The sequence below is a fragment of the Sciurus vulgaris genome (assembly GCF_902686455.1).
Source record: "Sciurus vulgaris genome assembly, chromosome: 14".
In the NCBI taxonomy this organism is placed as follows: Eukaryota; Metazoa; Chordata; class Mammalia; order Rodentia; family Sciuridae; genus Sciurus; species Sciurus vulgaris.
In genome coordinates this window covers 21703064-21716498 of record NC_136475.1, presented here as the reverse complement: position 1 = coordinate 21716498, position 13435 = coordinate 21703064, and the positions used below count along the sequence as shown (strand labels likewise).

At 38.1% G+C, this 13435-nt stretch overlaps 1 protein-coding gene across 1 annotated transcript in view; it reads right to left on the bottom strand.

The window, feature by feature from the left end:
* The window catches only part of ACTR2 (actin related protein 2), a 40043-nt gene extending 31409 nt beyond the window's left edge, over positions 1 to 8634 (bottom strand). The window contains exon 1 of the mRNA XM_079109828.1: positions 8476 to 8634. Coding sequence (XP_078965954.1) covers positions 8476 to 8523 — 48 coding nt within the window. The 5' untranslated portion in view covers positions 8524 to 8634. The remainder of the gene's footprint in view (positions 1 to 8475) is intronic.
* Positions 8635 to 13435: the final 4801 nt, after the last annotated feature.

The window sequence follows — 13435 nt, the reverse complement described above, 5'->3', positions numbered from 1 at the left end:
GAGATTTAACAATTACAGCAAAACTTAGAACCAAGGATTTTTAATACTGATAATATATTTTTCAAGAGCAGACACTGTAAAAAAAAACAAGACAATTAAAAATTATACGTTGTGGGGCTGGGGTTCTAGCTCAGTGATATAGTGCTTGCTTAGCACATGTGAGGCTCAGGGTTCAATTCTCAGCACCACATTAAAAAAATAAATAATAGATAAGATAAAGGTATTTAAAATAAGAGCACTATACTTGAAAAAAAATTACAGGGTGTGACAGTACATACCTGGAATCCCAGCTACTCAGAGAGGCTGAGGCAGGAAGATTCCAAATTGAAGGCCAGGCTGGGAAACCTAATGAAACTGTCTCAAAATAAAAAGGGCTGGGAATATAGCTCTGTGGCAGAGTGCCCCTGGCTTCAACTTCCAGTACCACAAAACCAGAAAGAGAAAATAAAACAAAACTTCAGGGTGGGAGAAGAAAGCTATCTTAAGAAAGTAAATATAGCTAGGCATGGCGGCACACACCTATAATCCCAGTGGCTCAGGTGTCTGAGGTAGGAGAATCCCAAGTTCAAAGGCAGCCTCAGCAATTCAGCAAGACCCTAAGCAACTTAGTGAGACTGTCTCAAAATAAAAAATGAAAAGAACTGAAGATGTGGTTCAGTGGTTAAGTACCCCTGGGTTCTGCCCCTGGGTTCAACCCCTGGTATGGGGGGCGTGGAGAGGGGAAATGTAGCCAAGCAAGGTAGTATACACCTGTAATGCCAGCAACTCAGGAGGCTGAGGGAGGAGGATCTTAAGTTTGAGACCACCTTCAGCAACTGAGCAAGGCCCTAAACAATTTAGCAAGACCCTGTCTCAAAATAAAAATAAAAAGGATTGGGGATGTGACTCAGAAGTAGCGTATCCCTGGGTTCAATCCTTGGTACAAAAAAACAAAACACACACACACACACACACACACACACACGAATTATATCTGTACTGAAAATGGACACTTTTTCTTGTCATTATTCCCTAAACAATTCAGTATAGCAAGTATTTACATAACATTTATAATGTATTAATCTAGAAGTGATTTAAAGTATACACGATATTTGAAAGTCCTATGCAAATATCATGCCATTTTATGAAAGGGTCCTTAACATGCAGGAGAGAGAGGGAAGGAAGGAGAAAGGGAGGGGGAAAAGGACGGGGAGAGGAAGAGTGAGAAGAAGAGGAAGAGTGTGAGTGTGTCTATTCCCTGAAACTAATTACCTGTGGATACCCAGTGATGGCTATATATTTAACATTCAGAAAGAATCTATTGTAATACAGCACCAAGCACCATATACTTTTCAATTAGGATGAAAAGACAGTACCTGGATATGATACACAACAGTAATAATACAAAAATGGGAAGAAAATATTAATGTACCCAGTGACAGGAAGCAACTATGTACAAGGAATTGTTTTGCTTGATGGGGTGAAATTTGGAAACATCTTAAACACACTAACTTTTGACTAGTCCTCCAAAATTAAAAAATCTTCAAATATCTCTACAGCAACCTGTTGAAAATGATGATGAACCACATTTAATTTAAATAGCCTGAACATTCTGCCATTACAATTTTTTGTCTTATAAATGTTAAAATTACGATTCAAACAGATTGAAATTTTATGAAAAAAATCTGTGTGAAATTAGGAAGTTTCATATTCCCAATATCACCTTAACTCCTGTCCTTGTAGCTTATATTCAATTTAAGAATCTAAATAAAACATTATTCATATGCTTTCTGCTAAACCCACAAAACCTAGTCCTAATCAGTTTACTATTAAGCCATCAAAGACAGGGCATTTTTCAGATACAGGTACCCATTTCTGAAAGTATAATACTGTACAATTCTTATGGATCACGTTTCAAGGCAGAAGTTAAAGTGATATGAGGGCATATGTAATAAATAGGTAACCTGCTCACTCACATCCACCTCCTCACTTGACAGTGGTTGATAATGAAGAACATACTTTCCATCTCAAAGAAGTGTTAAGCAAAATTCAGGAGTACTTACTCACTTTTCCACGTATTCTTAAGTAATTTATTAATGTGACCAAGGATGATTTGAGGATGATTTGAAGGAACAAATACCACAAAGGAAAACAATATGTAACAATTTTTAGTAGTATATTCAAATAAAAAAAAAAATACACAAAATCTCTCCTAAATCACAAACTCTCTTTTGTCCTTAAATCAAAATTGAGTCACCTGATCAGAAAAAAAAAAAAAAAAAAAATGATATGGGAAGGTAGAAAAAGTGTTATAGTTACCCCAACCCAAAATCTACTTTCAGTATAAATAAAATGTGGGCCTCCTGGTACTTACCAAAAGCTGCGTCCTTACATTAACTATATAGAAAAAAGAGGCGGATTAAACCTATCCGGGCTGGGGAGATAGCTCAGTTGGTAGAGTGCTTGCCTCACAAGCACAAGGCCCTGGGTTCAATCCCCAGCACAGCAAAAAAAACAAAACAAAACAAAAAAACCTATCCTATATCCATCATTGCTCAGGCCCTGTGCCTGGTCTGAACTGTGAATGGAGAAGCCACAGAGTTGAGAAAAAATAATTAAGTTATAATCCCCAGCCAGAAGTCAGTCATAATTTACACATAAACCCCAATTATAGAAAATAAACACTGCTCAAAATTCTTACATTTCAACTCAAAGTAATGAACAAATGGATGGGTCAAAAGTACCTATTCATCTGGCTAAAAATGCTCACTTCCATGGGTATAAATGTTCTCAAAAAACATTAGACAATGAATGACTGAAAAGAACATCTATAAGTTAAAAGGGTTGTTTTCTGCATACTAATGTAAACATATGATTTTATTAAATGAGAAATCACAACAGAAGTTAAGGTGGGAGGAGGAGCCTTGGACAGAGCATAAGTGAAACCCAGGGACACAGAAGAGACTCCTAAGATTGACATGTCTACCCCCTCATTCAGAGCTACATACACACAGTGGAAACACAAAACATGACATAGTGGTAAACACACCAGTACTTTCTTGTAGTAACTGTTCAGATGGGAAGTTCATCTGAAAATTCTTGAGTCCATTTCATGTGACAAAATTTGTCAAATACATCAACACAAAAACTGAGATTCCTGAAACTACAGAAACAAATGTAAACTCATTTTAACTGCTCTACAAAAAAAAAAAAAAAGAAAGAAAAAGAAAAGAAAATTTGGCTTTTCAAATTAAAGATATCAAACACTTACTAATAAAACTATATAAGTAGTAGCTTACTGGAAGCAGATGCTATCTTAGAATTCACAGCTAGCATTCCCAAAGGGTATTTGCATACTTCATCAAAATAGCAGAAAATGTACTACTTCATATTACTTCAAATGTGAATGCATGAATAGTTCATAAAAAAATTTAATAATCCATTTGTCAATAATACAATATGCCTATTCCTTTCTTACAAAAAAAGACATTTAAAAAATCTAAACCATGATATGATAAAATACAAAGAAATTATTTTTTCTAGATTTCATTTGGTTTCATTTTAAACCTTCAAATTCCTCCCCCATGTAAATCAAAAATGACTTGGTGACAGTTCTCTCATTGTGTGCAAAAGGTTGTGTTTAAGAAATAGATTTTACCATATATAGCTTCCTCTTCGTAGTGTGTGGTTTAAACTGGCTCTTACTTCCCACTGAGTCATCAAATGGTAACAGCATGAGCAGTATAATGCTCCCTCAGGCAAAAATGAAGAATAATCCTAACTACATCTGTTCTAAAAGTACCTTTTCCTTTTTAAAAAAAAAGGGGGGGGGGGGTATGTGTGTGGCTTATTTATTTTATATTATTTCCTTACTAATTTTATCTGATGGTTTTGGGGTATTAATTATATAACAACTTCTTAGGCCGCCAAGATATTTTTTCTATTTAATGCATAGTATTTGCAGGGTGAAACCAAAGTTTCTGGTTTGTTTCTATTTCAAACACTCCTAAATTCAACATATAAATTAGCATAAGCCTGATAAAGCAGGCCACAATCAACTATGAATTTGAATTATAAATGCAAACAATCATTCTAGCACTGTAAGCTTCTCTGTATCACTAGATCTTATTAAGCTTTGTGCCAATAATGGCACTTAGAAGTCTTCATTTTGTTCATAAATGAACTCACTGCTGATGAAATCAGTCAAGTTTGCTAACAGAATACACAATACCAGTAACCTGGGCCCAACTTTAAAGGGACCAAAACCTAGTTCTTCACGGATTTCCAAATTTTGACCTATCTGTCCACTTGCAATGACTCTATTTTAGAAAGTAGGTTTGAATGGTTAAGTCAATATTTATAAAAGTCAATATTTCTTTTTCTGTCTTTTTGAAAAGTGTATAGATTACTGAATTCAGATGAGTTTTCCTCCCGTAGGCCATCCTAATGAGACACTTGTCTAGCTGGGGGATAATGAGGAAATGAAGCAGGACCAACATCTGGCATGTGATCAAAACAATGCTCCTACTTTTACAACATTCAATTTTGGGACTGTCAAGGAGTTTTTAAAAATCCACTCTAGTGGGGCTGGGAATTTAGTTCACTGTTTGCCTAGCATGCTTGAGGCCTTCGGGTTCAAGAGCCAGCATCACACCTGTGGGCCTGTGGGTGAACGCGCGCGCGCGCGCGCACACACACACACACACACACACACACAACCCCACATCCTATAGCCTAAAATTTTAAAACCTAAACTCCACTTCCCACCCTGGTGCTGGGAGATTAAACCCAGGGCCTCATGCATACTAGGCAAGTGCTCTACCACTGAGTTACCTCTCCAGCCCTTAAAACCTGAAGAATGTAAAGGCTAATGAAAACACTTTAGAGTAACAACTATTTCCATTGCTTTTAAAAATTAAATATGAATAAATTATTTAACTGTAAAGGAATCATTGTAACTTTAGGTATCAAAATAAAACAACATGATCACTCATGTCTAGAAGTATAATTAGAAACAGAATATAGAATTTAAGTGGTTCCTAAACCTCTTAAATTTTCTGAAGTATCACAGCATTACGGATTTTTATATGATTTACATATCAGAGCTGTTTCTTCATTTGCAATCATGTCTATAGAAAACAAGGATAAAATTTGCAAATAACTAGAAGTACAACACCAAATACATAAATCTGTTTGAATTAATTATACTTTTTCACTTATGTCATGCTAAGGGATCTTTTATCCTAAGGAGCAAGATTTTTAAATTATGGCGTATACACAAGACTAGCAATAGTAATTATAATCAGAAATCAGCTTTCTAATCTTTACAATCATTAGCTAAACTAACAAAACAGTAACGTAAAAATTAGCTTGCAGTTAACATTCCTATTTTTTGGGGGGGGGGGGGGGGTGGTACCAAGTTAAACTCAGGGTCTCAAGCATGCTGGGTGAGCTTGGTCTACCACTGAGTTACATCCCCAGCCCTTTTCATTTTTTCATTTGGGATGGCCTCACTAAGCTATCCAAGATAGCTTTGAACTCCTAGGCTCAAGGGATCCTCCTGCCTCAGCCTCCTGAGTAGCTGGATTATGGATGTGCCCACCACAGCCAGCAGCAAACATTCCTATTCTAAATGCCCATCAAAAACCCCACTGGTTGGGACTGGAACTGGCTCAGTGGTAGAGCGCTTGCCTAGCATGTGTGAGGCACACCTCATAAAGGTTCATCAACAACTAATAAAAATATTAAAAAACAAACAAACAAAAACCACCCCCACTGGTAACCAGGCATGGTGGCACATGCCTGTAATCCCAGCAGCTCCGGAGAATGAGGCAGGAGGATCAAGAGTTCAAAGTCAGCCGCAGCACTTCAGTACTTTAGCAAGGCCCTAATTCAGTGAGACCCTGTCTCTAAATAAAATATAAAAAAGGGTCAGGAATGTGGCTCAGTGGTTAAGTGCCCTTGGGTTCAATCCCCAGTACAAAAACAAAACAAAACAAAAAATGACCCCACTGGTGGTGTACAAGCCTGTAATCCTGAAAATCCTAAATTTCATGCCGGCCTGGGCAGCTTAATGAGACCATCTTAAAACTAAAATAAAAAGGGCTGAGATGAAGCTCCAGAGTTAAGTGCTTGCCTACCATATGTGAGGTCCTGGGTTCAATCCCCAGTATTACAAAAAATAAACCTCATACAAAGGCTCAGTGGTACAACAATTAGCTAGCATGTGTGAAGTCCTGGGTTTAATCCCCAGCACCGCAAACACAAATCCCATATACATGTACACATACTACAAACACAGGGTACCTCACCTACACCTCTCAAAGAAAAGGAATCCATTAAAAAGAGAGTATTTGACAGTAACAAAATACTGTAAATTCACTTTAAAAATATTAAATTTATTTAGAGGTCAATTTGACACTATGGTGGATATTAAGCTCACAGTTTTTGTTTAGTTTGTTTGTTTTGTGATGTGGAGGCTGAACCTGGGGCCCTGCACATGCTACGCAAGTGCTCTATCACTGAGCCACATCCCCAGCCATAAATTCATGTTTGCCTGTAATCCCAGTGGCTGGGGAGGTTGAAACAGGAGGATCGCAAGTTTGAGGCCAGTCTTAACAATTTAGTGAAGCCCTAAGCAACTTAGCGAGACCCTGTTTCAAAATAAAATATAAAAAGCAGACTGAGGATATGGCTCAGTGATTAAACACCCTTGGGTTCAATTCCCTGGTACTAAAGGGGAGGGGAACAAAACTCTTTCTTTTATTTCTTATTTTATTATTACTTTTTAGTTGGAGATAGACATAATACCTTTATTTTATTTATTTACTTTTATGTGGTGCTGAGGATCAAACCCAGTGCCTCACAAGTGCCAGGTAAGTACTCTACCACTGAGCTACAACCCCAGGCCCTCAAGTTTTTTAAAAATACACCTTTGCTGAGTTTTTAACTGTAAAGGTAACATGTGTTTGTAATTAAATTAGTTTAAATATAATGTAATAACATTAATAATAATATAATGTAAGTTAAAAAAAAAAGGAACATTTTTCCAATTATTCAGAAAAATCAGGAAACCTTCTCCATCTTACCTTACTCCTTTATTTCTTGTCTCATATATAACTAATAGGAGCATTTCAGGTATCCCTCCAAAACTTTCATATACAGATACAAGTTTGTGGGCATATAAATATTTTTAATAAAGAACACACATAAATGGCATCATTCTAAAACTTTTTAGTTTAATAAATCTTAGACATTTTTCCCTAAAAGTGGATTTGCCTCCTTTTTAAAAAGTATTTTGTATGAATGTCCTGTTGTATTATAACACTCTTCTTATTTATTCTGGTTCAGTTTTAACAGTTTAGATGAAGTTAGTATAATTATTGTTTGTAAAAGCCTGTAACAAATCCAATCAAGGGCAAGATTATAGCAGTAAATACCAGTTCTTTTCCCCCCTGAACAATTCAATTTCCATAAGTGAAATTAATAACAATAAAAAGTCATAGCACTTACACCGAGTACAATGTTTTAAAAAGATCAAAAAGAAAATACAACTTCCAAAGTTTTAAAGTTCGAATAAAAACCACTTTAACTCATTACATGTCACATTTGTGGGAAGAGGGGGGGAGAAATCACGAAATTTGCAATACTAAAATAGTTAGAAATTACTACAGAACTAAAATAATTAAAGGGGATGAAAAGAAATCACTTTCAAATAGTTTACAAATCAATGCTTTACTCGGATTTTTACAATTAGAATCTTCAAGACTGAACATCTGTATTCTGTACTTAATGGGGAGAGGGGTGGAGGAACTAAAAATGATTAACTTCCCCCAAGTCAGTGGAATTAACACATCTCCTCAAATCATCCCATGGCACACGCATGCTGGTCTCTGCGAGGCTGCTCTTGGGTCAAACTACAAGCATGCAGAATAAAAAGCAATAGATACCCTGCCGATCTGGTCTCCCTTTCTGTCACAAGACAGGCAGACAGAAGGAAGAAAAGGCGAAGAACACTGAGAAAGGGCTTAGGCCAATTGCATGACAGCACTTCCTTTTTTTTTCTTTTTTTTTTTCTGTTAGCCCGTTTCCTGCCTCTCGTTCGGCATCTTTAACTACACAGGAAGAGGAAGGCCTCTAGGTCTTTCTCCTTTTCACACACCTTCTCGCTTGCACAAACTCAACCTTTTACCTAAACCTTCGGACATTTTGGCCAAACTGGTCCGGCTCCTGAAGCGAGCCGGCCCCCTGGGGACAGCAAGTGGGGTCAGCGTCCAGTGCTGGTCTCGCCTGCCGGTCAGACCTGAGAAATTGTGGTGGTGGCGGGCTTAAGGAAGAACCGAGCCGGTTCCGCTCGCTCCCACGCCCACGGAGGCGGGAGGTGCCACCCGCGCCCATTCGCCCCAGAGGCCCAGACGAGCAGCCCCGAGCGCAGAGGAGCCCGGCACATCTCCGCCCGAGCCTGTAGCCGCCGCGGCCTCCTCGCCCGACACTTACTCCGGTTCCGTTGTCGCACACCACCACCTTCCTGCCCTGGCTGTCCATCGTCCACCCCAGGGAGAGCCGCCGCCGTCGCACAACCTACAGCCGCCGCCGCCGCCCGGCCCTTGCCTCTTCCTCCTCCTCCCTCTCCGCGGCCCCTCCTCCGGCCTAACTTTCTTCCCCCAACCGGAAGTTACCGCCCGACCCCGCCCGCCACTTAGCAGACGGCCTGCGCGGAAGGGGAGGGACGGAACGTAGGAGGCCGGGACTGGCAGCCGCGAAGACCAATAAGAAACGGCTCCTCCAGGTCGGCCGTCAGGTTGCCGCGCCCCGGTGTTCTTCACTTCTAGTTCCTGGCGATCTGCTCGACGCTAATGGCGGCCGGCGTTACGGATGCTGCGGACCTGTCCTTAAGGTATCGCAGGAGTTAAGGGCGCGGTTTCACGGACTGCAGGAGAGGCCGGCAGGTGAAGAACACCGGGTCTGCCGCGAGGTGGCAGTGGAATGTGGCGGAGAAGCCACGCGGAGAGCGGGGAGCAAACCTGGCAGTCCTTGCTACCCCAACTATCGAATGTACCTTAGTGTGTCATTGCCTCTAGGCCTTTTCAGTGGACAGAGCTGGGTTGCATACACACACTTACTTGAAATCAGGCCTTCTTTCAGTACCTCCGGTTCCATACCAGCTCGTCTTTGCCCAAGCTGCCCCGAGGTTAACTAAGACAAAGTGGCAGCCTCATGGCTCCCCACTCCTCTCTTCAAATAGCCCCACATTGCTCACATCTCTTAAGTTTATTTACCTATTTGAAGAGCTTCGACTTTGAAATCAGACAACCCCAGTTTCGAGCCTGGCTCTGCCAGTCAAGTGTTTTGGAATGTGGGTACTCAGAGGTCTGTTCGTAGGGATGATAACCTCTACATCCATGGGTGACTGTGAGGATAAAATTCTGTGCATAAAAACAAGCATTTATTCAGTGGTAGCTACATTACTATTATTATTATTTTGAACTTATCTGTAATGCCCGTGTGCTTTCTCTTTTTCATCAATTGACGGACTTCTACTCGTGCTCCAAGACCTAACTTGTTACATCTCTCTGAAGACTGCTGATAACCTCCACATGTTCTTCTCTCTCCTTCCTTGCTATTACTTTACCATGGATATGTGAATAACATTATTGTGCTTATTACACTTAACAAATGTTTATTGAATAAATAATAAAATTAACACTCACTTAGGAAAAGTGTCATTTTTGAGAACTAGAATTATGCCTTCCAAATGGCTATACATGTAGGACAGTTAGAATTAAACTTGTATTATAACACCCCAATTCAGTATTCTTTCTATAATAGTAGCAGCCTCTCACTTTTCACTTTGACCTTTTATTAGACCAGTGATTTTCAAACCTTTCTAAAGGCATAGAGTGCTTTATATTCAAATTTGATCATATATAGATCCTAACTCATAAAATAGATTTTAAAATTTAAGTTGCCATAGTTGTACTTGAAAATTTGAGAGGTCTTGAGAACACTTCTTCCCTTCACTTGCTTCAACAGTTCTTGAGGTACTTCTGCCTGCTGAACAGTGCGTTGATTCAAAATTTCTTTTGAGTCTAGAGTCCATATCTTATTTTTGTGGTCCCAGTTCCTAGCACAGTGCAGTTTACTTGGAAGTACATATAACTGGTCTCAGTAAATTAAACAGAGCTTTCTGTATTCTTTTACTTTTCCTCTTTATGGAATAAGTGCATTATTTTTACTTTTCAAGGAAAAACATTTGTTTTCTTATTAGAGAATCAATATATATAAATGGTAGAAAATATGGACAAATGTATTTTCAGTACACTACTAAAAATTCATCAAAACCGTTTGATCATGCAAAACCAGATATAATACTCCATAGGGTGAATGATCCAGCATCTACCTTCTACACCCGTTACATCCTGGTTATTTTGCTTTTTTCACAATGTGGTACAGTGCTCGCCTAGCATGCACAAAGCCCTGGGTTTGTTTGCCAGCACCGGGAGAAAAAAAATCCAGAAGAAAACAAGAAAAAAAAGTTTTCATATTGATTTAAGCAAAGATTGCTTACCATTGACTCCAAAATCATGATCTATAAAAGAAAAAATTAATAGGCTTAATAGAAATGTAAAACTTATAATTCATAGACCAAACAAAGAAAAGCCATAGACTAGGATAAAATATTTGCAAGTCATAAATCCTGCAAAAGATTTGTATCCAGAGTAAATAAAAAACATTTTACAACTTGATAAGAATACAAATTATAACCAAGCATAGTGGTGCACATTTGTAATCCCAGCTACTCCAGAACCTGAAGCAGGGGGATCACAAGTTCAAGGTCATTGTCTCAAAATAAAACCAATGAGTGCTGGGAATGTAGCTAAGTAGTAAAGCACTCCTAGGTTCAATTTCCAGTACCACACACAAAAAACAAACATTCCCATGGCTAATAAGCACATGAAAAAATGATCAACATCATTAATCATTAGGGAATTACAAGTTGAAAACATAGTAAGATACACTTTATACTCACTAGAATGGGTATAATCAAGAAGACAGAAAATAAGTGTTAACAAGGATTGTGGAGAAACCGCGACCCTATACCTCACTAGTGAGAATGTAGGATGGTTCACTTTGGAAAACAGCTTGACAGTTTTTTAAAAAAGATTAAGCATAAAATTACCATATAATCCAGCAGTTTCACTCCTAGGTATATACTCAAAAGAAATGAGAGCATTTCCTCGAACTTGTACACAAATGTTCATAGCAGGTTTACTTATAGGCCAAAAGTGGAAACAATGCATCAATTTACAAATAAGTAAAGAATAAATGGTATATCCATACAAAGGAGTTTTATTTGGCAGTCAAAATGATCCTACAATATGTATAATCAGAAAAATGAGAAATTACACTCCATTTATATATGATCTCTCAAAATGTATAAGTGCATTCTACTGTCATGTATAACAAATTAGAACAAATAAAAATTTTTAAAAATGAACCAATATATGCTATAACATGGATGATCCTAAAAAAAAATTATACTGGATGCAAAAGACTATAGATTGTGCAATTTCATTGAAATTTCTAGAAAAAGCACATTTGCAGATGCAGAAAGCAAAAATCAGTGATTGTTGGGGTTGGAGATAGGTTCCAGGGTTGACCGCAAATGAACAGGAGCCCACTGTATAGGTTGATGAAAATGTTCTAAAACCATTTTAGTAATGGTTGCACAACTGTATAAATTTACTAGCAATTCAATAGGTAAAATTTGAGATATTATATTTTTAACGTCAACAAAATTGTAAAAAAATTGTTGACTGACCATATCAACTTCACCCATCACATAGCATAACCAGGATTAGGCACAGTTGTGCCTGACTCCAAAACCTGAACTCTGTTTATTCAGGATTTTTTTGGAAACTCAGATCTGGCCTGAGAACTTTACTTATTCCTAGGCTGAGTCATCCAGGGATTCTCACATCTCATTTGGACATGATTTAGCTTCTGTGCAGTTGTTTTCTTTTTCTTTCCTTCCAGTTTTTTATTAGTGCATTATAGTTGTACAAAATGGTGGAATTCATTGTTACAAATTCACACATGCACGTAATATGTTTCTGTGATTTTTTAAGTTAATGAGCACAAAAGCAACTTAGGGATGTTTGGGATAGAATTTTAATTTACTTCAAAGGTATTCACTCATTTTAGAAATAGATTGGGTCACTACATATGCATTACACCCTTTTTCTGTACCTGAAGAAGTCAGGAAGGAGACATCTATGTGATTTAATTGTATTTATTTAATTGTTTGATTTAAAAGTCTGTAAGCCAAAAGACTTGTACTTACACTGCACTTCTCTATTTTGTCAATTATCTAAACTTTTCCAAGTTATTCTAATTTATTAAAATAAATGTTTATCAGTGTTAAACCTAGTTGAAAGCAAGTTAACCCATATGAAAGTATTTAAGGTATTTGACATTTGCTCCTACATTCTTTAGCATGCATCTCCTAAGTGTAGTCTCCTACAAAACTATAGTATTATCATAACATCTAAGAAAAATTAGCAATAATTCCATATTATATCCATATTGATAGTTCTATTCAATAGTCATATTCCATTCATGGTTCATATTTTAGTTGTTCCTAAAATGTTTATAGGTGTTTTCTTCCAATTCAGGGTCCAACCAGTGTTCATATATTGCCTTTGTTGTGTTTATCTCTTTGTTCTCTTAATCACATTGACTTTTTTTTTTTTTTTTTTTTGCAGTGCTGCAAATCAAACCCAGGTCTTCACACATGCTAGGTGAGCACTCTGCCACTGAACTACAGCCCTACTCCTTTTTCTTTTCTCCTTCCTTCCTTCCTTCCTTCCTTCCTTCCTTCCTTCCTTCCTTCCTTCCTTCCTTCCTTCCTTCCTTCCTTCCTTCCTTCCTTTCTTTTTTTTAAGACAGGGTCTCAGCTGGGCATAGTGGTGCCTGCCTGTTAATCCTAGAGACTTGGGAGGCTAAGACAGGAGGATCTTGTGTTCAAAGTCAGCCTTGGCACCTTAGTGAGGCCCAAAACAACTCAGTGAGATCTTGTCTCTAAATAAAATATAAAAAAGGATTGGCGGGGCTAGAGGTGTATTTCAGTGGTAGAGCTCTTGCCTAGCACACGCAAGGCCCTGGGTTTGATCCTCAGTACTGAATAAAAATTAAAAAAACAAAGGTATTGTGTCCATGTACAACTAAAAAAATTACAAGAAAAATAAAACAACAAACCACCCCTGGGTTCAATCTCCAGTACCAAAAAAAAAAACAACCCCAAAACAAAAAACAGGGTCTCACTAAGTTGCTTAGGGCCTCGCAAAGTTGCTGATGCTGACCTTGAACTTGCAATCCTCCTGCTTTAGTCTCCTGAGCTGCTGGGATTACTAACGTGCACCACCATGCCTGACTTCTTGCTTGCTTTTAGATGTTC